The 24,702-nt window shown below is 38.6% G+C and overlaps 1 protein-coding gene across 1 annotated transcript; it reads right to left on the bottom strand.

Moving 5' to 3' along the window:
* Positions 1-1,147: 1,147 nt before the first annotated feature.
* LOC110868508 (laccase-17) lies at positions 1,148-3,510 on the bottom strand. The gene is made up of 5 exons (XM_022117690.2): positions 3,344-3,510; positions 3,114-3,265; positions 2,783-3,027; positions 2,571-2,702; positions 1,148-2,452 (listed from the first exon to the last, which is right to left on the bottom strand). Exons 1-5 carry the CDS (start codon positions 3,464-3,466, stop codon positions 1,365-1,367), a joined length of 1,740 nt encoding a protein of 579 aa, XP_021973382.1. The 5' UTR covers positions 3,467-3,510; the 3' UTR covers positions 1,148-1,364.
* Between the last annotated feature and the right edge of the window lie 21,192 nt (positions 3,511-24,702).

Genomic DNA, 24,702 nt, shown 5'->3' with positions numbered 1-24,702 from the left:
TTTAAGTATACAAGATTAATTGTTGGAATCCACATGGTTTGGTTGAAAACTGGCGGGAATTTAGAGGTTTTAGCCGAATATAAAGGTTTTTTTGCCAAAATCTGGCCGGAATCGTCGATTTTTGGCTGGCCGACTAGGTCCGACAAGGCCGACTAGGCCCGAGTAGCGATTAATGGACTGATTAGCAAAAAATTACTCAGTTACTTGCCGACTAGCGATTAATCACCGACTAGTCGCGTTTTTTGCAACACTGACTACAACCACACCACTAAATCACCACCTCACGTCACCATCCCATAACATCACCCAACAACCACCCAAACGCCACCATAAAACCCTCCCCGAAAACTGTTAACCGTCTCCTCCAGCCTCCGTATGATTTTACTCCTCCACCTTGCGCATCACTATCCACGTGCAATATCACATCCAACACCCTTCGTAACACTCACTCAATCAATTACCTTCCAACAAATAGAAAATAAAGAGTAGAAAAGAAAGAACGCAAGTTGTTGTAAGTTTTTCGTAGGAGATTTGCTATTGTTTGTTGTTGTATATACATTGTAGAAATAGAGATTGTGTGGCGAGATTTGTCTATGTTTTAAAATTGTGACCCCAGTCAAAATTGGGCTGTCAAGGGCAACCATTTAACTTCCTTGGTGGATGAAGGTAGTGGAAGGTTGGGGGATGTAGGGTGATCGAAGACGGGCATAAGAAGTAGGTGGTGGTTAAGATGGGGTTGCGGGGGTTGTAGTGTGCCCCACTTAAATTATTAAACTCCAATTCTGATTCTTTTAATGTCTATAGATTATTGATTTTTAGTGGTAAGGGTACTTTTTGTCATTTTACAAATACTTAACTGGAAAATTTGGCAACCATCAGATGTAAGGACTACCCAAGTAACAACAGGGTAAACCATAGGAAACATACCTTAGTTGAAGACTAAAGATGAAAAAATGGTAAACCTCGAAAACCATCCGGGCAATTAATTCTTGGGTTTTGGTACGATATGTTTGTATAAAATGGTCCCAAAGTATTAAGTATATATTTTTTTTATTAACTGTTCAATTGATTAGCAATCTCATTTTGATAATTATTATTAAGCCAAAATGTGTAGAAATTTACATGCCAAAGATTATTATATTCGTTCTTATAAGTTCAACAAAACTATTTCATGAAGGACATGCATAAATTTGCAATTTAATCAAATTTATTTAGTTAACAAAACAATCTCTTATTGTACATTACATTTGAAGAACAAATAATAAAAACATTGAATGAAAGAACCCCATGAAATAGAATCACTCATTAAAAACTCGAAAAACAAAAGACTCATGAAGATTTGTAGTCAAAGTCTTTGGTCAAAGTCAACACTTTGGAAGATCAGAAGGTGGTGGAAGCAACTTCTGGTTAGGAAGCTTCCCATCCATCACAGCCCATGCCATTCTCAACCCCCAACTCAGGTGAATCTCAATGTGACAATGCATAAACCATACACCAGGATTATCAGCCCGAAACCGGACCGCTACCCACCCGCCGGACGGGACACCAACGGTGTTCCTTTCAACTGGATCAACAAGGTTGAAGTTGGCCGGGTCAGTAGTGGAGTTGAAGTTTCCAGCGCCTTGCCCCACCACGTAAAAGTTGAAGCCGTGGAGGTGGAGAGGGTGGTTTTCAGCCCCGAATATGGTGGTGCCTTGCATTACAAGTTCCACGGTGGTGTTGTAAGGTAGCACCACCACTTTTGTGCCATGGGAAACAAACGTGTTGTTAGGTGGCGGGCCGGTGTAGTTGAACGGGTGAAGAGGGGATGTCGGGAAGTTAGTCGAGAATATGCTGTTTGATTTCCCGAAAAATCGTGCCTGAAGAAGCGCGGTTGTAGGTAAAGAAAAGGAAATGTTGTTAACCGAGGCCGCGAATTTGGTGCCATTGGGCCCTTGACATGTTTGGTTTTTCGGGCACAGGTCGTTCCCGAGCCCGACCGTGAAAAAGTAACGGTTTTGGACCGTTTGTGGAACGTTTACTGGCGGTCCCAAACTGCGAAATTTATTGGTCCAATTGGCTACATACGAAGTGGCATTGATAGCAGGGAGTGGAGGTAGGGGTAGGTTTTTAATGGAAGTATTGGAGAATTGCATGGTATTACGGTTGTATTCGAGAACACCAACAACGGTAGTGTTATCGAAAGTTCCGGAAGCTGCCGTTGAATACGGTCGGGCTGCCATTAAAAACCGGGCATTGGAGGTGAGATTTTTCGTCTTGAGCAAAACATTGCTTGTTTGGCCTGGCGTAATGTAGATTGTGTCTGTTTCAAACGGTTTCACGTAGCTTGCATCCGCATCGACAACTGTAAACGTATGGTTTGTAATTTTAAAAAACAGTTCGTCATTGAGGGCGGCATTGATCAAACGAAGCATGTACGTCTTCCCAGGCTTCACATTAAGCCTAAAAGTTTCTGCATATAGATACAAGGTTATTCGTTTGCAAGATCACAAGATGACCGGTTTTGACCTCATCATTTTCCACCTACGGTAAAATGCTAGAAATGAGTACAATGAAAGAGAATTAGTTACCCTTTGGTTGTGAGCAATTGTATAACGGTCCAGGCAGCCCGTTAATAGTATACGCGTCTGAATTATTCGGGCCAGCTCCGGTCTGAAGGGCTTGGTTGATCACGGCTTCTGTATCCGCCTTCCACCACTCTCCTGTAATTTAAACAACGTTACTTAGTGCAAGAAAATCGTAATTGGCCAGTATATATAGCAAACAAGGCTTGATAAATTACCAAACATAATCGGGACTTCCTTGTAAGGTTTCAGAAAAGGGTACGAAGTGTTACGCCTAGGCAGAATGACAATCGGCCCATAGAGAGTTGATCGAATCCATGAAACATGGGCATGGTACCAAAGTGTGCCTGTCTGTCCGATAATGGAATAGTTATAAACGTATGATTGCCCCGTTTGAATTGGACATTGTGTTATGTATGCTGGCCCGTCAGCCCATCCACTTCGAAGTTGTCGAATTCCATGCCTGCGCACATCAAAGATTTCAATAACCATTAACCTCGAATTCGGTTTATCTTGTCAACCATTTAAGAAACAAAACTAAAGTCGTACCAATGGATACTGATATTGTACGGGACATGGTTGACAACTTTGATCACCAACCGGTCACCTTCCCTCGCAATAATCCTCGGCCCCGGGAATTTCCCGTTGACAGTTACTATGCTTTTCGTACCACACAGTCTCGTCACATTGTGCATCCGGATCTAAAAAAAAAACACACGTGTAACGTTACATAGTCTATATCTAACAATCTAACATTAACCTTATTATTTAAGACTTACGTTAAACTTATAGTGTCGGGTAACGCCAGTGGCAGCATGTTTTGCTGTTGCCAGATCAGGGTACAAGCAGATAAAGCATGAGAGGAAGAGAATAGCAGGGAAGAAAGTTGATGGTACACCCATGCTTGATGCTTATTATGATTGTGTTTAGTAGTAAATGGAATGATGGTTTTACTATTTTGAGAGCTGTGGTTTTTATAGGGATGTATGATCAGATACTTACCTACTGCATGTGGACCAATCGTGCTATAGAGTGGTGTTAAAGTCAATTTATCTGATTTTGACTTGTATTCAAATGTCGTCAACTCCTCTAATTGACTATTTTATCCTCGTTTAAGGTCTAGAGGAAGGGACATATTTTCTTTTGTTGGTGTCACCTTTGTTATATGACATTATATCCGTTCTGCTAGTATTATTTTAGAGGAAATGTTGCATCAGTGTGTGTTTTTCTTTTTCTTTTGGAACACTTAACGAAGGTTTTATTTGTAAAATTGTTCCATTCCTAATTCATGGGTGTTCAAAGAGTTGTGTTCAGCTATAGTTATGGCTATATAAGGGTATTCATATCGGATTTGTACTCAATCTCCATAATTATATTAAAAAAATTATATTTTTTCTCTATTTTTCACTTAAGTAATATTTAGTTTTCTTTTTATTATTAAGTTTCTCTTTTTTCCACTCACAAGCACTTTAAAAAAATAAAATAAAAAATTATAGAGGGCGAACGTTGATTTTCAAATTTACTTTACTGATCAATAGTAATAGTTTTCCCTCTTCTCCACTCAATACCACTATAAAAAAATATAAAAAGTTGTACTCACATAAATATAGAGAACTGATTGTGAATGCTATAAGGAGTTGCAATGCATGGCAGTTTCCAAAAGGCACGAACAATTGGAATCACCATTATGAGTCTTGAGGTGTTAAGGAGGTCGTATTTGTGAGTTGACGAGTCAAAACCAAAATTTAACACAAACCTGAAAACAACTCAAAGCCGAAAATCGCGTCAAAATAATAAACCCAAAGACGACACAAATATTTGCGAGATTGACACAAATACAACCCGTTTTAAAACCTGGAACAAAAAACCTGGAACCGGCTATTATAAAACCCAGGTTTTTTATACCCGAGCCCGACTCTACCCATAGGGTAGGGATTGGGTATGCATTTCTGTTATAAAACCCAAACCCGGACCCGACCCAAACCCAAACCCAACCCGATCCATACCCGACCCTACCCAAACCTGAAAATAGGGTATTATAATACCCGGGTATTAGAAAACCCGACATGAACCCTACCCGAACCTGGGTATATAGGGTATACATTTTTTATATAAAACCTGTACCCGGACCCAACCCGGGTATTGTCAATACCCGATTTTGTAGAACCTGATCGTACCCGAACCCGGTTCCATACCCGAAACCGGGTATTCAGAAAACCTGATTTGTGCACCACTATATTAAGGTATATTAAGGTAGCCCATTAGCCCAAGACCCAAAATAATATTAAAACAGGCTCATTTATATGTTGATTATGTGGGCAGCAATGGGCATGTTTTATACGCAAAATGGGAACAGAATTTTTTTAACAATGCCATGGTTTGTGCAGTCGAAAATGTTTTTTTTTTTTCTTTTTTCATAAAGTAAAAGTAGACGACGTGATGGAACGATCTCAAGCTAGGAAAAAAAAAAGAAGAGGACAAATCTATAAGATATTTGTTTTACTTTATTTATTTATTATCATTTTTTTTAATAATGTATGATTGCACGGTAAAAAAAATTTTTTTGAGATACCCCTGATTTAATAGGCTAGTTCCGCCATTGATTTTGGTCTCGACCCTAAGTTAACACGAGCTCATTTATATACCAAAGCCACACCTACGAATTTTATATTAGATTTGTGTCGTGTTAAAAATTCACACTCCTATTAACTATCAAAACCACTTCATAGGATCACGATGAGTGACAATTTCATAAAAGAAGTCACAAACAATAAAAGATAGTTGTTTAAAGGTGTGCGGTAATTATGTTATGAATCGTTAACTATTTTTAGTACAAAATCCAATATGACACACTAAAACTCTTCTCTTTTACGAGATTGATGTCAAACCATTTCTATAGAAACAAAGTTGGTGGTAATATCCAGAAACCCTTGCAAACAGTGGCGAAGTTTGAAAATTTTCATCGGAGGATCGGAAGTCACCGGACCTAAAAATTTTATATATAAGGGCATGTTTGGCTAAGCTTATTATAGTTAAAAAGGACTTTTGAAAAAGGACTTTTGAGAAAAGGACTTTTTGAAAAAGAGTTTTTAAAAAAAGTGTTTGGATTAGCTTATTGATGTAAGATGACTAAAATGGACATTCTTTTAGATATAAGGGGGTAAAGAAGGGGTTTATTGGTAATTTGTAGTTTGAAAAGTTAAAAGCTGGCCAAAAAGTCACAATATTGTGACTTCTTGAAACCTCCTTTTTCTTCTTTGCAAAAAGCCATTTCTAAAAGGACTTTTGGCTTTTTGATAAGTCAATAAGCCAATAAGTTGTTTTGATAAGTCAATAAGCCAATAAGTTGTTTTGAAAAGCTTAGCCAAACATGCCCTAATTAAAAAAAAATTATAAAACCGGGGGTCGAAAACTTATATACCTAAAAAATTCTATACGAAACGTATATACATAACACTACTGAGCGAAAAGTTCAAGGGGTCGGGCGCCCCTCCTGACCACTTGAAAGCTACGCGCCTACTTGCAAACTCAGTAAATGCGCTCGCATTATTACTTAGTAACCATGCATTGTTGATAAAAATTACTAAGTATTGCTTTGTTACATCTTGTGAAGTGATTCACCATAAATCCCAAGAACATTATATCATAAACAAGTTTGACAAGATTACTTTCAAGTTTTGTCTTTTGGTTTGCCTTTGATCATTACATTGGAACCCGAAAACAATAAACATTGTCCTTTGATGGAATTTGTTTATTTTTTCTTGTAGTTTTTAATAGAGTGATAGCAATCATAGGGGCTGTTTGGTAGCCTCTTAATGACCATTCAGATATTACCTCTTAATGGTTTAAAACCTCTGAATGAATAAGAGGTAACCTCAAGTCTGAATGGTTAAGAGGTAACCTCTGAATGTTAAATCATCACATGTCACATTCTTCTACCTTCTCATTGATAAAATTCTTAATGGTTCCATTAAGAGGTAGCCTCTTAATGACCATTCAGAGGCTACCAAACCAAATACTTAATTGTTTATTTTTTCCATTGGAACCCGAAAACAAACAACCCCATAGTCTTGCAAAACCAAATAGATTCCAAAGATGTCATTCATATTTCATAGTAACTAGTAAGTTTGCATACCCAATTAGTTTCCATAAACAACCGAAAAAGGAAAAAGGGGGAAAAAGGTAACAATATTAATTAACTTCGGAGGGCATTCTGGGAATGTAAGATATAGTTAGATATGACAAACACAAGAGTAATAAAGAGTAAACTGCCATTTTGGTCCTGTGGTTTGTATACTTTTGCCATTTTAGTTCAAATCTCAAACTTTTTAAATCTGGGTCCCTGTGGTTTCACTTTTATTGCCATTTTAGTCCAAAATTAAGAGTAAACTGCCATTTTGGTCCATGTGGTTTCACTTTTATTGTTATTTTAGTCCAAATCTTAAACTTTTTGGAACAGTCAAAAAAAGGGATTTTTGAATTTTGGACTAAAATGGCAATAAAGATGAAACCACAGAGACCTAGATTTAAAAAGTTTGAGATTTGGACTAAAATGGCAAAAATGCCCAAACCACAGGGACCAAAATGGCAGTTTACTCAAATATTTATATATTAAAAAGCTACAAGTGGAGATCAACTATTAGTCTTGTTAATTAAGAAAATAAACAGATTATATTTGTTAGCCAATCAAATCTTTTATATCTTTTTTTCACAAAAGCATGCTCTAATGATGAATGGTGTAGGGTTACAATGGTTAGGTCGTGATGGCATAAACCCAACCAAATAGGGGCCTTAACAACATCCATCTCAATTGGCAAAGAATACGACATCGTACCCACCCTCCTTTCAAGCAAAAGTAATCAAATTATGATATGGTCCAATGGATAGAAGAAACCTAAAAGGTGTACAGCATTGTAATAACAACACAAACTCAGGGTTAAAATCGAGAATCGCCTGGTCCAAAGGGTATCACCAACCCATCAAAAGTTATGCATTGTTCGAAACAGGAGAAATGTAGTTGAAGGTTGAAGTTTGTAGTATACAAACTATTTTCGTATGATAAAAAGTGAAAGAACTACAAGATTGTTTAAAATAAGTGTAGGTTTAAATTTTGGAATGTGATATGAATATGTTTTGTTCGTATTACAGGATTTTAGCCGAGTAAATATTGGATAATGAGCTAGCCAATTAGACTTAAAACTTGTTGGTTTTGAATTATTGTATGTTCGATAAAGGTAGCAAGATGGACGGAGCAAGATAGGGCGAGGTTGGTAACATGCATGTTTTGATCATATAACAATAACACTCCAACTTGACCGTAAGAGTTATTTTTTAAAGGGTAAATCACACTTTTCATACTTTATGTTTGTAGCAGATTGCAATAGATGTACTTTAACTTTAATAATTACAGTCACAATCTTTTATTTGTAAAACCTGTTAAACCCTACGTCATTTAATACCAACCAGGTTAAATTAAGGGGCTGTTTGGTAGCCTCTGAATGGTCATTAAGAGGCTACCTCTTAATGGAACCATTAAGAACTTTACCAATGAGAAGGTAGAAGAATATGACATGTGATGATTTACCATTCAGATGTTACCTATTAACCATTCAGACTTGATGTTACCTCTTATTCATTCAGGGGTTTTAAACCATTAAGAGGTAACATCTGAATGGTCATTAAGGGGCTACCAAACAACCCTTAAAACGTTAACTCATATCACGTGATTATCATGTGAGGGCATTTATGTCCTTTTACCCTTATATTCCTCCCACCTTAGAAACCCCTCTTCAACCAATGCCCATCACCACCGAATCTATCTAACTCTCTCTGTCCCTCTATCTGCATATTACCATCACCACCACTTCCATTTTCCGATCACAACCACTACTTCCATTGACACCCCTAATTCTTTATCAAATTAACAAATTCATTCAAATTGAAAAGCTAACCAGGGTCGCACATTTGATATGATAAAACTTCTGAACATTTGCAAAACAAAACCACAAATCTCAAAAACCAACAAAATATTACTGTCACACCCTAACCAATGGCGGAAACATCGGGGTGCGAGCACTAAGCGTTCAGATTGTTCAAGAGAATTCCACAACACTAGATATTTCAACAGTTTTAAATAGATTTCATAGTAACTGTCTAAAACAAGCATCCATCAAACAAATATCAAATTACATCATCAAATATTGTTCAAAAGTCTTAAATTAACTAGGTGGCGTTTCTAGGCATCATCCTAACTTGTTTTTATGACAACTGGCACCAAACCGGTAATTTCCGCACATTTCAATTATTATTTAATGACTGCAATTATGTGCTTAAATGTCAACATTCTCTGATTACATACTATACAAGTGAATTCATACACGTTTTTATACTACAAAATATTGCTTTATGCATTAATGAATAGCGTTGCGTCAGAAATACTAGTAAATTCACCGGTAAGACACATTGTGTCAACAATTCTGCAGAGAGCAGTCAGACAATAGAATTGGGGCCTAGGTGTAGGTCCAACATCAAGAATACATTAAAACCCAAGAGTACATACAAGGGTTAACATATAGACTTCTCGGAAGCTAAAATACGCACTAAAAAGCACCCGAAACGCACTTTGAAAGCAGAATTCTGCACAAATCAGCTATAATCAGTTTTTTAACACATAAATATCATGCAGAATTCATGTTTTATTATTCAGAATACCCTTCTAAGTGTCGGGAATTGAAAGGGTCACAAAAGGATACATAAAGGACACCAAACGGTGCAATTTAGCACTTTAACGAACCGGTATTTAACTGAACAACCGGACATTACCCGGAACATCAAAGTACTACTAGAAGCATTGATTACTTATTTCTGAGCTAGTTATGAACCCCGAACACCCTAACACCCACTAGAATATCTAGTAACTAACACTTGTAACCATATACTTGGATTTGAATTATTAACTAACTAATTGGTTAAAAATTACACTTTATCCCCCCCCCCCCCATTGCATGTGGACGGTCACAATAGGTGACCCCACCACCCAAATCCATATTGATCTTCCATAATCTCTTAAGATCCCATAAGATCTCTTAAGATCACAATCTTGATATGCTATGTACTACGTAGACACAATATACATTGGTTAAAGGAATTAGAGATTATATAAAGGATTAGAGCTCATTACACATCAACACCACTCACCTTCTCCTCTCCCTCCTTCACTTCGGCCATGAACCCCCATCACCACCACCCTCACTTTCAATTAAATCCCATCTATTCCAAGCTCCTCACAATGTGTAAGATACAAGATTAGAAGGTTTGGTGGTCTCGGATCTTGAAGGACCTCACCCGTTTGCTTTTATCCACCATCTTTGTCACCTTCTTCATCAAGTGTTTCTTCCCTAACTTAGAGATAGTTGTAAGACTCTCATAACCTTTATTACTTCTAATTTTAGTTGGTTAAAAGAGATGTTATGTTGTAAATCACTAGAACACTAAAGAACATGATCATGATACTTTGACATAAGCTTAAAAATATAAGAATGCATGTTGAATGTGTTGATTTGCTTCTTTTTGATTGATTATTAGTGTTAGTAATGTTAGACATCATATGGAGCCTACTAGATTGTGATTAAACACATGATCTAGTAAGTGAAGGTGGTGATCTTGTGAATGACCAAGATCATCATACTATATGTCTTCATGAACTTGAATAATGAAAGTGATCTTCATATGTAAAGATGATTTAAACAAAATACAAATCTTGTAAATAGATGATTACAAGGATAATTTTCCCAAGAAACCAAGTTTATTTACAAGATTTACAAAGTCATGATTTCTAAATAAACTAATCGTATTTTTAGTGTTTAAACAAGACTAGAAACATGTGAGTAACAAGAAAAATACAAAAGAAATATTTTTAGAAAAATCATCTTATAAGTTTTAAATGACTAAATCTTTTAATAAAGTGATTTACAAACAACTAACCATGTTTTTAAGGGTAACTAAACCTACTAAATAACATGGTAAGTTACTACAAGTTTTTACAAAAACTTCAAGTTCATGATGTAGTGTAAATTACATGATCTTGGCTTATGGTAAGTCTTGATTGTGTTGTTGATGTTTGATGATGATTTAAAAAGAAAATAAACACATGTTTCGAAAACATGGGAATCCTCCATTTTTAGGGGAAACCATGTCAAAATTTCTATAAAATTTTGACACTTAGAAAATATAAGTTTTGGTGAAACTTATTCCCTAAAAATGTACCTAAAAAAATTTACCAAGGTTTCCCTAAGTTTTATATAAACTTCAAGTTAAGAAATGATGATTTCTTCAAGATAAAAATTGATATTAAGTATGTATATTTTTTTGAGGAATATATATATATTTATTGATCGCCAAATTTTGTGCTAAGTGTATGTAGTATGTATTATATGTGATAGTGTATTAAGACTTGAAATACACTAAATACTCCTAAGAAGTAAAAATACAAAAATACACATACAACATGCTTAGACAAATACAAGAGAATACATTATGAAAATATATTACTTGATAGATTATGTAACTCAGACAAGTTATGAACATGAAATGAAGTTTTGGACAAAATACATAATTCGGGTGAAAAATACAAGATACTTATATTTATTTTTGAGAAAATAATATAAGTACGATACATAGTTAAAAATATAAATTGTTTTTAACGCAAGAACACATACATAAAATATGGTGACTTGTACTTTTCGATACAAGTCTAGTGACTAACGTTAGTAAAACACGTATAGGTCACGACGTTATATAAGCAAAACCCGGTGAAGTTTACGACGCAAGGAACGCAAAGTTGTGAGTTCACGTCCCCACTTTTAAACTTTTACATACTTTTTAAACTTGGGGAAAATACATGTGTTATGGTATGATGGATACAAGAACTAAGGAATGATACTTGAAATCGTGTCACGAATAGGGTACCAGAAGCACCATTAATCGTGGACATACTAAGACCGCAGAACAAAAGGTTAGATCTAATGGGTTTTCGGGCAGCCACACTCTTGGTGATAACTAGTACCAAGTAGTGCTTTTGTGTCTCAGTCGTGAATCGACAACTAGAAAAATGCCTATGGTTTGGATGCTTCCTATGTCGTGTCACATGTTAATGGCCTTGCAACCCATTAACAATCTCGATACTTACAGAAATACTTGATTTATACAAAATACATACCATGTTTTCATACAAAGTATACAAACGTTCAATACAAAACTGCATGAATTCACACCAACATTATGTTGATGATTTTCCAAAAACTCACATGTATTTCAGGTAACTAAAGTGGATGTGCGCGCGGTCTTACTCTTGCTCTGGGATGTCGTTATGTTTATCAATGAATAATGTTGTAAACTTTTCAGACAACGTTTTATGATGTGATGTAAACTCCAAACTTAAACTATGTTTTAAGTTATGTAATGTTATCGGTATTTGAAGTTATTTTTACGAGCATGTAGTATGTTTACCATTCGTATGCAATGAGAACCTTTCATGATCACACCTCATGCTTCCGCCTAAAGGGGTGTGACAGATTGTTATCAGAGCTGCGATTGTAGTGAACCAGGATTCCTTCTCGAGTCTAGTCTACAATCTTTAGGATCCTTTCACGAAAACAATTTTTCGAAAAAGTTTTCATTGCATAAAACTTTCCGTGACATCCGCTACCTGAAACTATTTACAAAGAGTCAAGAAAAGACGCTTCGAGACTTAGGGTGCACTGGAGTAGCACTTGTCTTTGATTAAGAATTACTTGCGATTATGTGTGATAACTGATATTTACACATACTAGAAATAGAATATCTCATGTACTTGTGACTTTACCTGAAAGTAGTGACCTATCTGAAGGAAGTGATACGGGGATGAAACGAACTGTTCGGACTGTGCAAGGAGTTACGTAATTATGGATGCATACATAATTATGGAATTCAGTGCACAGAAACCACAGCAAGTCTTGTCACGTAAAGATCCCTTCAGTACAAGAAAAGGTCAAGTGTGACCACCCTTCCCCCAGCCTATTAAATACTCTGTTGGAGTAATAATATAGGGTATAAAGACAAGAAACGCCAATGTGAAGTAAGATATTTTGTCCTTTACATATATTAAACTTGTACCTTTGGGAGATGTAACCCTTATGCATTTTGCTTACCTTACAAACAATGATGTGACAAGTTGCCCTGATATATGTAAAGACATCGGTGAATATCTTATGACGCATCAGTATTTATCTAATTATGCATGCTTGTTGCTGTATGAATTGATTTATACATTTGGCGGATTGTTTGATGTCACTTATGTGGTATATGCCTGTGTATATATACTACTACTGTCTCGTATGACCATATCAAACAAATGTCTAACCCTATTGTGTTGTGTTCTTTCAGAACATGGCACCCAGGAGAGCTGTGAACAATCGAGATTCTGATCAACCTCCTCCTCCCCCACTGCCAAGGCCTGCTGAAGAGCTGAACGCCCTACTGGAAGAAAGGATCTCCGCAGCTATCGCCCAGTACGAGGCGAACCGTACTGAACATAGTGGAGGACCAAGCAATGCTAGACGTAATGTGAATGGAGATTCATCTGGAGGAAACACAGCTCAAGGTTGCACCTTCAAGCAGTTTCTCGACTGCAAGCCACTGAATTATGATGGCACTAGAGGTGCAGTGGCGTTTGTACGTTGGACAGAGAAAACTGATGCCACTATCCGTATGAGCAAGTGTACCGCGGATCAGTAAGTCACTTTTTCTACCGGATTGTTTATTGATGAAGCTTTGACTTGGTGGAATTTGCAAGTCCAAACTCTGGGTGATGATGCTGCGTACAGCATGATGTGGGATGAGCTAAAGGAACGTATGAGAGAGAAGTATTGCTCTCGTGCTGAGCTCCAAAGGTTGGAGACTGAGTTCTGGCACTTGACCATGGAAGGTGCTGACATTACTGGTTACACTCGAAGGTTCCACGATCTGTCGAGGGTGATCCCCTACATGCTGACTCCCAAATTTAAGCGCGTTGAGCGCTACATCTGGGGATTGGCACCGAAATTTCGCAGCTTGGTGACTTCAGCAAAACCTAAAACGATCACTCAGGCTGTAACTCTGGTTGTCAACCTTACTGAAGATGCTGTCCGTATGAAGAAGCTATCGCTGAACCCAACTGAAAAGACCGAGACGCATGTTGAGTCGTCTGGTGACAAGAAGAGAAAGCATTCGAATCTGAACCAAGCAACCCGCAGCAACAACAAGGGTTCCAACAACAAGAAGCGCAACCCCAACCCGCCTCAGGAGGCGAAAACTCTTGCAACCATGAATGACGCTCCTACCAAAAGATACCTGGGCACTCAGCCCATTTGCAACCAGTGCAAGCGTCAACACGAAGGGGTTTGTCGCATTCCAAAATGCGACAAGTTTGGAAAATTGGGTCACCATACTGAGGATTGTTGGGGAAAAGGAAGGAACGGAAATGGAAACCGCAACGGTGCTGGTAATAGAAACAATTGTGGAAATGGAAATGGCAATAGTAACCGGAATGGGAATGGAGCTGGGCAAAACCAAGGATGCTTTAGTTGTGGAAGCAAGGATCATTTCATAAAAGACTGCCCAAAGGGGAACAACGCTCAGGCTCGAGCATTTGTGATTGGAGCAAGGAACGCACGTGAGGACCCTAATGTGGTCACCGGTACATTTCTCGTTAACAATCACTTTGCATCCATACTATTTAACACTGGTGCCGATTATAGCTTCGTGTCTGTGGAATTTAAACGCATGCTTGGAATAGAATCTAGTAGATTAGATATTCCTTATTCCATAGAACTAGCCAATGGTAAACTTATTGAATCGGGCGAAGTTGTTAGAGGTTTGATATGCACAAAATGCAACATATAAATTATATCAATTGTGGCATAAAACTAACCCTTTTTAGTACTAATGTTGGAAAAAGTGTGCTTTTGTATTCCTTTTGTATTTTCAGGATTAAATGAGCTCAAATTAACAAAAGAAGCAAAAAGACAGCTAAATCTAACATAAATACAAGAAAAGGAACAAAAGTGGAATGCTCGACCCCTCAACAACATCTTCCCAAGCAAAACTAAGAAAGCAGAAGACTGAACACGCCCCGTGCTCAGCGAGCACGGGGCCGTGCCCAAGAAGCAGCAGAAAAGACAAACCTATAGAAGCTTCTACTGCCCACCACGGGGCCGTGCCCAGCGGACACGGGGGCGTGGTCAACTTGCTGCAGGCGCATTTATTGTAATTGCGAATTACAATTAATGAGGAGAGAGAGTGTCAGATGGACACGGCGCCATGCCCAGCGGGTACGGGGCCGTGCCCGAGCTTCTGTTCAGCCTATAAATAGGAGTGTTTGGAGCTCTTGCAACTCATCCCTTGGCACACCACCTCTCTCACACTTCACCCACCACCCACCACCACCATAACACCATCATCCACCACCATCATCCATTGTCCATCATAGAGTGTGTGAGTCGTCTCGGGATCCAAGATTGATCGTAAGAGTTCTTGACAATCAAAGGCCATGTTTGCCTAAGTCTCTTACATCACTTGGTGAAGACAAGTGTTTAGTGTAATACTTTTTATTTTTAATCTTTTGCACCTTTTAATTGGTTTTGTATTAATGACTTTAATTACTAGTTTCTTATGTTGAAGGTGATTCTTCCTTATCGTTTGTCCGTGGTGTCTTGGCATTATTTTACTGTCTATATAAAATAAAAGATTTTCACCCTTCATATCTTCACGGTCTATATGGAGGTATGTTGGTTACCTGGTCGGGGGTTAAGGGAACGGTTTGGTAAGAGTCTTGCCATTGTTCAGTGTATAGATCCTGCAAAGGACCTGGGTCAAATTTAGTAGGACCTCCTTCAATACCCAAAGGTATTGGATGGCGGGGGTCCAAACTCTTTGATCCCCTCATAAGTTAAACCACTATTAAAACTTTAACCCAGCTAATTAGGACTGTATCGCTGCTGACTCAGACTACTTAGCTGAGGGTAACGTCACCTTCAAAAGAGAGGCCTACCACATTATGCATTAATAACTTAATTAATTATCTTTCAATAATCCGACCCTTTAGGATTGTATCCTTGCTGACTCACTCTACTGGGTTGAGGGTAACGTCGCTGATGCGTGCTAGTGTGTATATGTTTTAGGTATATATTTTAAGCCCTTTTTACACTTTTTAGCCAAGTTTTAAATTTATAAAACACGATATTTACTAACACTACACACACATATGGGCAAGTGCACCCAACGTAGACGTAGTACAGTGTTGGCACGATACCTAGGTCGTCCAAGGACACAAGAGCTTTTAGTACCGGTTTATCCTCAACGTCTAATCAAATCAAAATGTTAGAAAAGATTTTTTTAAACTAAGAAAATGAAACTAACTAAATGCTGAAAAAATAAAAACAGATAGACAAGATGAATCACTTGGATCCGACTCGTGTATAGTGTAACCTTTGATTATTTTCGCACTTTTGCACTTGTTTAAGAGATTATCTTAGTTATTGTAGTAGGCCCCTCTTTTGAAGGTGACGTTACCCTCAACCCAGTAGTTTGAGTCAGCAAGGATACATTCCTAAAGGGTCGGATTATTGAAAGATAATTAATTAAGTTATTAATGCAAATTATGGTAGGCCCCTCTTTTGAAGGTGACGTTACCCTCGACTAAGTAGTCTGAGTCAGCAGGGATACAGTCCTAAATAGCCGGGTTATAGTATTAATAGTAGTTTAACTTATGAGGGGGTCAATGAGTTTGGATCCCCGCCATCCAATACCTTTGGGTGTTGAAGGAGATCCTACTAAATTTGACCCAGGTCCCTTGCAGGACCTCTAAACGCTGAACAAGGGCAAGACTCTTACCAAACCGTTCCCTTAACCCCCGACCAGGTAGCAAACATACCTACATATAGACCGTGGAGATATGAATGGTGAAAATCTTTTATTTTATATAGACAGTAAAATAATGTCAAGACACCACGGACAAACGATAAGGAAGAATCACCTTCAGCATAAGAAACTAGTTATTAAAGTCATTAATACAAAACCAAATAAAAAGTGCAAAAGATTAAAAATAAAAAGTATTACACTAGACACTTGTCTTCACCAAGTGATGTAAGAGACTTAGGCAAACATGGCCTTTGATTGTGAAGAACTCTTACGATCAATCTTGGATCCCGAGACGACTCACACACTCTATGATGGACAATGGATGATGGTGGTGGATGATGGTGTTATGGTGGTGGTGGGTGGTGGGTGAAGTGTGAGAGAGGTGGTGTGCCAAGGGATGAGTTGAAATGGCTCCAAGCACTCCTATTTATAGGCTGAACAGAAGCCTGGGCACGGCCCCGTGCCCGCTGGGCATGGCCCCGTGGCCGTCTGACACTCTCTTTCTTCATTAGTTGTAATTCGCAATTACAATAAATGTGCCTGCAGTACTCTGACCACGCCCCCGTGTCTGCTGGGCACAGCCCCGTGGTGGGCAATAGAATCTTCTATTAGTTTGTCTAATCTGCTGCTTCTTGGGCACGGCCCCGTGCTCGCTGAGCACGGGGCGTGTTTGGTCTTCTAACTTCTTTGTTTTGCTTGGGAAGATGCTGTCGAGGGGTCGGACAATCCACTTTTGTTCCTTTTCTTGTATTTATGTTAGATTTTGCTGTCTTTTTGCTTCTTTTGTTAATTTGAGCTCATTTAATCCTGAAAATACAAAAGGAAGACAAAAGCACACTTTTTCCAACATTAGTACTAAAAAAGGGTTAGTTTTATGCCACAGTTGATATAATTTATATGTTGCATTTTGCTCGTATCAGTCGCCTTCAAAAGAGGGGCCTACTACAATAACTAAGATAATCTCTTAAACAAGTGCAAAAGTGCAAAAATAATCAAAGGTTACACTAACACACGAGTCGGATCTAAATGATTCATCTTGTCTATCTGTTTTTGTTTTTATTTTTATTTTCAGTATTTTAGTTAGTTTTATTTTCTTAGTTTAAAAAACAAATCTTTTTCTAACATTTTGATTTGATTAGACGTTGAGGATAAACCGGTACTAAAAGCTTTTGTGTCCTTGGACGACCTCGGTATCTTACCAACACTATACTACGTCCACGATGGGTGCACTTGCCCATATGTGTGTTTAGTGTTAGTAAATATCGTGTTTTATAAATTTAAAACTTGGCTAAAAAGTGTAAAAGGGCTTAAAATACATACCTAAAAATATAACACACTTTACGCACATCAAGTTAGGAATCAACGGCCTAATCATTTTTTTATTTTCTTTTTTATTTTTTAGGATTTTCTTAATTTTTCAGCTTCTGCAGAACTCAGCACGGGCCGTGCCCGCTGAACACGCCTCGTGCCTAATCTTTGGAACTGGCAATCCTGTTTTAAGTCAGACAGTAAGCTGAACACGGGGCCGTGCCCACTCAACACGCCCCCGTGCCCAAGATTCAGTTACTGAAAACAGAACTGTAAGATCCCGACGGTTGGTAAATTCTGACACAAAAATGAGTGATAATGATCTTTTTTACTTTCGGCACTCTTATGGTACGTGGTGTCAATTATGTGGAGGCGGACATAAAGAATTAAAATGTTATTTTCTAAATTATAAGCCCCACTATATAGACCCATCGTTTCCTGGTATCCTTAAGAGAGGCGAAAGTAAAAATAATCCTTATCTCTCCCTCGAAGGCGCCTAACCAGATATTTTAGGGGAAATGCTTCTTGATTAACTATTTCAACTAGAAGATCTGATTCTTAATTGGTTAAAAGAACTTAGGATAGATTTCCTAAATTCATCTCAAGACAATGACCAAGAAAAAGTGTTGGGATCGCCTTCAAACAACCTCGTTGCTCCCGAAAATATCTTCAATTCTAGCGGAGACTTGGACGATAGTCGTCCCTGTGCCGATTGTGCCGTGAAGGACTCCCCATCGACTTCGTTCGATGCATACGTAGACCTGAGCGATTCGGCATACACCTTCTTTAACGACAGCCCAGAAAAGGGTTGGACTTGTCCACCTACATATAGCATAGGAATCACCCTCACCGACAACCTCTTGCGTTCTCGTCTTAGCTTAGATCAACTGAGGTATCTTAGGCACTTTGGGGTTGTTCCATCCAGTAAGGAACCACCTGATCGGATAAGTTCCTTAGAAATAGACAAACTTCATAATCAGCCCCTCGACACGGGGCCGTGTCCAGCCAACACGCCCCCGTGTCCACCAAAAGATTCCCTTCTGACTTTTATGTCAGAATACGGACAAATTGTGTCAGGATTCTATCTGCACATGGGGCCGTGTCTAGCCGACACGGGGCCGTGTCCAGAACGCTGTCGTTTTCTATAAATGCAGCCAAGAGTTCTGCACATTTGGATCATCTAGGGACAGAGATTTGAAGGAATCTTCTCTCCTACCATCCTAGGTATGTTCCAAAAGAAGGTTCCAACAACCATCTTGTCCTTTCCTCTTTTATCCATTTCCTTCTTCTTCATCTTTCTCCAAAAACCTCCATTAAAGCTTAAGGTTTCAAGCTTTGATGAAGGGATTAATGAATTTTGTTCAAGATAAGTTGAACAACATTATTTTCAGTTAAAATTGCTCAAACAGGCTTCAAAAGTTAGAGGAATAACTTAAAACTTCAAGATTTCTTGTTACAAAATTCTGCAGAGAGATGAACACGGGGCCGTGCTCAATGAACACGGGGCCGTGCTCAATGAGCACGGGGCCGTGTCCAAGATACTGTTTCATAAAAATAAGCTGTTTTCGGTTTATTTTCGAAGAATGTCGAGTGAAAACAGTGGAACATCTTCCGTGCATTCAACAAACAGTAGAAGAGGAAGGAGGCCTTCCAATGAAGCTACCCTTATACACTACGTCATTGCACTTCGGGAAGCTCTCGATGAGATGACTTCGGTTGAGGAAATCCTAGTTGACCGTATAAACTATCTTACGGTGGGGCTGAAAAATAGTTTTCAAGAAATTAACCTCTTGCACCAGAGGTTAAATATTCTTGTAACACCTCCGATGGAACCCATCCTCCCTCAAGAGGATTGGAACCTAGCACTTGGAGTCAACAACCCGACCGGATGGGATGACATTCCAGCGGAACCTCCCCTTGAAGACCTACAAGAAGTCCCGGTGGAAGTTGCACCTCCTCAAACTGACGCTAACGAGCCCTCTTTTCTCCTCCCAAGGGAGATAGAGGAGTGGCTCGCCGACATATGAGGAATCCATGCCCGGAAGAAGGGGTTCTATGAAGCCACATCCAACTAAGACTATTAAGTTCTTGGAAATTTTGCTAATTAAAATAACTTGTAAGCTAGAACTCCATGGTTTATGCTTCTTGTGCTTGCTTATCTAACTTAGTAGCATTTTAGGACTATGTATCTCTCTATGGTTTTTAATGAAATGATGGTTTTAAGGTTTGGATGGTGTTATAATAAATAAAACCCACTCTGGATGGTCAAGGATAGCAAGGGAAATGAGAAACATAGCTCCATGCACAAAAACAGGGCCGACCGACAACAATCTCTCCATTACAGTAGGCTCAGCACGGGCCGTGTCCGCCCAACACGGCCACGTGCTGCACAGTCTGAAGCAAATCGGCCAGTTCAGGTAACTGGACACGGGGCCGCGTTCACTAGACACGCCCCCGTGCCCAGGCTTCTGTTACTTTTCTTAAATTTTTGTCGCTGGCACCTGAACACGGGGCCGTGCCCGGTCCCCATGGGGCCGCGTCCAGACTGCCAATAACATAAAATTTTGCTTTTAACACCATTTTACACATTCAATCAACCTAAAAACTTATTTTTGGGACACATTGAGGACAATGTGTAATTTAAGTGTGGGGGGGATGCTAAAACCTTGAATTTTGCAAGTCCTAATAACAAGCCTTACACAAAACTCTATTGGAACCGCTAATCACCCCAAATTTTTTCCAAAAATTTTCAATTTTTTTTACTTGTCTAAGTTTAAGTTGGGAATTCAAGTCTTAACAAGGTTATATTTTTACAAATTTACAACCGATAGCGTTGTGATAAAAAGAACCAACATTAGAAAATTATGAAAAGGCATGACAAACTTAGTTAAAATTTGATTATATATACTTGATCACATAAAAAAAACCCTTTTCTAACAAAAGTGAGTTTTGAGCCTTTAACGAGCATACAAATATATATCTTTACACTAAATGCTCATTTTCCGTTTCTTGTGTGAATAGCCGCTTGGTTCGTACGACTCTAGAACTTGCCACAACAATACATTCCCGGTCCTTACCAACTTAAACCCGAGTAAGTAAATGATGGAGGCAGTAGGACTAACCCTTTTTCATTCTACACCATTATTTTTCATTTTTTTTTACCACCTACCCAAAATCCCCCTAGTTAACCCCTTTGAGCCTAAACCTTTTTATTTCTTAACCTAAAACAACCCTTTTTACCCACCTAAACCTTTTATTTTTAACCCTTTTTTTTAAGTAACAACGTTCGGTTCTCTTATGACTTCCTAAAAAAATATCTATATTTTTATATATTTTGATGAAACCAAATAAACAAACAAAGTTTATCAAAAATAACTTTGTTTGAACAATTCATCAAAATAAAATAAAAATATGAAAAAATAAAAAGTCTTTCAAACCGACGTTTGTTACGCCTTTCGCCCTTTTTACTAACCACTAACCCAACCACCCACCTTTACCCAAGCCTAACCCTTCACCCATAAAGTCCTCTTGATATTCACAAAGGTATATAGTTAAAAAGGAGGAGGATTGATTGCTTGGCAAGCTTATGGTAGGAGTAAGTTCCATGCCGCTCTCGAGTGATTCACTAAAAATACACCTTCGACCGAGTGTTGAATGATCCCCCATGAGGTATGTGAACTTGTATATAAATGAGATTTTAAAAAGGTATGTTATGCCCTAATAAGTAATTTATCTTAAGAAACGTTCTTAATAAATCATGCCGAATAGGATTGTAAATAAATAAAAATAAAACCTCAATAAAGAATCTTGGAAATCCCGACACTCTATGACAAGGCCAAAAACCTTCTCTTCTACCCATTCCATTTGGGAGTGGATAAAGCCACATTATAAGGAGTTTTGCTTGAGGACAAGCAAAGATTCAAGTGTGGGGGTATTTGATATGCACAAAATGCAACATATAAATTATATCAATTGTGGCATAAAACTAACCCTTTTTTAGTACTAATGTTGGAAAAAGTGTGCTTTTGTCTTCCTTTTGTATTTTCAGGATTAAATGAGCTCAAATTAACAAAAGAAGCAAAAAGACAACTAAATCTAACATAAATACAAGAAAAGGAACAAAAGTGGAATGCCCGACCCCTCAACAGCATCTTCCCAAGCAAAACTAAGAAAGCAGAAGACTGAACACGCCCCGTGCTAAGCGAGCACGGGGCCGTGCCCAAGAAGCAGCAGAAAAGACAAACCTATAGAAGCTTCTACTGCCCACCACGGGGCCGTGCCCAGCGGACACGGGTGCGTGGTCAACTTGCTGCAGGCGCATTTATTGTAATTGCGAATTACAATTAATGAGGAGAGAGAGTGTCAGATGGACACGGCGCCGTGCCCGAGCTTCTGTTCAGCCTATAAATAGGAGTGTTTGGAGCTCTTGCAACTCATCCCTTGGCACACTACCTCTCTCACACTTCACCCACCACCCACCACCACCATAACACCATCATCCACCACCATCATCCATTGTCCATCACAGAGTGTGTGAGTCGTCTCGGGATCCAAGATTGATCGTAAGATTTCTTGACAATCAAAGGCCATGTTTGCCTAAGTCTCTTACATCACTTGGTGAAGACAAGTGTTTAGTGTAATACTTTTTATTTTTAATCTTTTGCACTTTTTAATTGGTTTTGTATTAATGACTTTAATTACTAGTTTCTTATGTTGAAGGTGATTCTTCCTTATCGTTTGTCCGTGGTGTCTTGGCATTATTTTACTGTCTATATAAAATAAAAGATTTTCACCATTCATATCTCCACGGTCTATATGGAGGTATGTTGGCTACCTGGTCGGGGGTTAAGGGAATGGTTTGGTAAGAGTCTTGCCATTGTTCAGTGTATAGATCCTGCAAAGGACCTGGGTCAAATTTAGTAGGACCTCCTTCAATACCCAAAGGTATTGGATGGCGGGGGTCCAAACTCTTTGATCCCCTCATAAGTTAAACTACTATTAAAACTATAAACCAGCTACTTAGGACTGTATCCTTGCTGACTCAGACTACTTAGCTGAGGGTAACGTCGCCTTCAAAAGAGGGGCCTACCACATTATGCATTAATAACTTAATTAATTATCTTTCAATAATCCGACCCTTTAGGATTGTATCCTTGCTGACTCAAACTACTGGGTTGAGGGTAACATCGCCTTCAAAAGAGGGGCCTACTATAATAACTAAGATAATCTCTTAAACAAGTGCAAAAGTGCAAAAATAATCAAAGGTTACACTAACACACGAGTCGGATCCAAATGATTCATCTTGTCTATCTGTTTTTGTTTTTATTTTTATTTTTAGTATTTTAGTTAGTTTTATTTTCTTAGTTTAAAAAACAAATCTTTTTCTAACATTTTGATTTGATTAGACGTTGAGGATAAACCGGTACTAAAAGCTCTTGTGTCCTTGGACGACCTCGGTATCTTACCAACACTAAACTACGTCCACGATGGGTGCACTTGCCCATATGTGTGTTTAGTGTTAGTAAATATCGTGTTTTATAAATTTAAAACTTAGCTAAAAAGTGTAAAAGGGCTTAAAATACATACCTAAAAATATAACACACTTCACGCACATCAAGTTTTTGGCGCCGTTGCCGGGGACACAAGGATTTTAAGAAAGTTAGGAAACAATGGCCTAATCATTTTTTTTATTTTCTTTTTTATATTTTTAGGATTTTCTTAATTTTTCAGCTTCTGCAGAACTCAGCACGGGCCGTGCCCTCTGAACACGCCCCGTGCCTAATCTTTGGAACTGGCAATCCTGTTTTAAGTCAGACAGTAAGCTGAACACGGGGCCGTGCCCACTCAACACGCCCCCGTGCCCAAGATTCAGTTACTGAAAACAGAACTGTAAGATCCCGATGGTTGGTAAATTCTGACACAAAAATGAGTGATAATGATCTTTTTTACTTTCGGCACTCTTATGGTACGTGGTGTCTATTATGTGGATGCGGACATAAAGAATTAGAATGTTATTTTCTAAATTATAAGCTCCAATATATAGACCCATCGTTTCCTTGTATCCTTAAGAGGGGCGAAAGTAAAAATAATCCTTATCTCTCCCTCGAAGGCGCCCAACCAGATATTTTAGGGGAAATGCTTCTTGATGAACTATTTCAACTAGAAGATCTGATTCTTAATTGGTTAAAAGAACTTAGGATGGATTTCCTAAATTCATCTCAAGACAATGACCATGACGAAGTGTTGGGATCGCCTTCAATCAACCTCGTTGCTCCCGAAAATATCTTCAATTCTAGCGCAGACTTGGACGATAGTCGTCCGTGTGCCGATTGTGCCGTGAAGGACTCTCCATTGACTTCGTTCGATGCATACATAGACCTAAGCGATTCGGCATACACCTTCTTTATCGAGAGCCCGGAAAAGGGTTGGACTTGTCCACCTACATATAGCATAGGAATCACCCTCACCGACAACTTCTTGCATTCTCGTCTTAGCTTAGATCAACTAAGGTATCTTAGGCACTTTGGGGTTGTTCCATCCAGTAAGGAACTACCTGATCCGGATAAGGTCCTTAGAAATAGACAAACTTCATAATCAGCCCCTCGACACGGGGCCGTGTCCAGCCAACACGCCCCCGTGTCCACCAAAAGATTCCCTTCTGACTTTTACGTCAGAATACGAACAAACTGTGTCAGGATTCTATCTGCACACGGGGCCGTGTCCAGCCGACACGGGGCCGTGTCCAGAACGCTGTCATTTTCTATAAATGCAGCCAAGAATTCTGCACATTTGGATCATCTAGGGACAGAGATTTGAAGGAATCTTCTCTCCTACCATCCTAGGTATGTTCTAAAAGAAGGTTCCAACAACCGTCTTGTCCTTTCCTCTTTTATCC

This window comes from Helianthus annuus, chromosome 4 (genome assembly GCF_002127325.2).
Source record: "Helianthus annuus cultivar XRQ/B chromosome 4, HanXRQr2.0-SUNRISE, whole genome shotgun sequence".
Lineage (NCBI taxonomy): Eukaryota > Viridiplantae > Streptophyta > Magnoliopsida > Asterales > Asteraceae > Helianthus > Helianthus annuus.
The sequence above is the reverse complement of the archived record's forward strand: the minus strand, read 5'-3'. Positions and strand labels throughout refer to the sequence as shown.

Excerpts from the sequence above, each read along its gene's own strand:
- LOC110868508 (XM_022117690.2), bottom strand. The coding sequence starts at position 3,466 with ATGGGTGTACCATCAACTTTCTTCCCTGCTATTCTCTTCCTCTCATGC. Across the intron at positions 3,266-3,343 it reads CCCGACACTATAAGTTTAAC|ATCCGGATGCACAATGTGAC; the intron begins GTAAGTCTTAAA and ends TTTTTTTTTTAG. Across the intron at positions 3,028-3,113 it reads TACAATATCAGTATCCATTG|GCATGGAATTCGACAACTTC; the intron begins GTACGACTTTAG and ends TGATGTGCGCAG.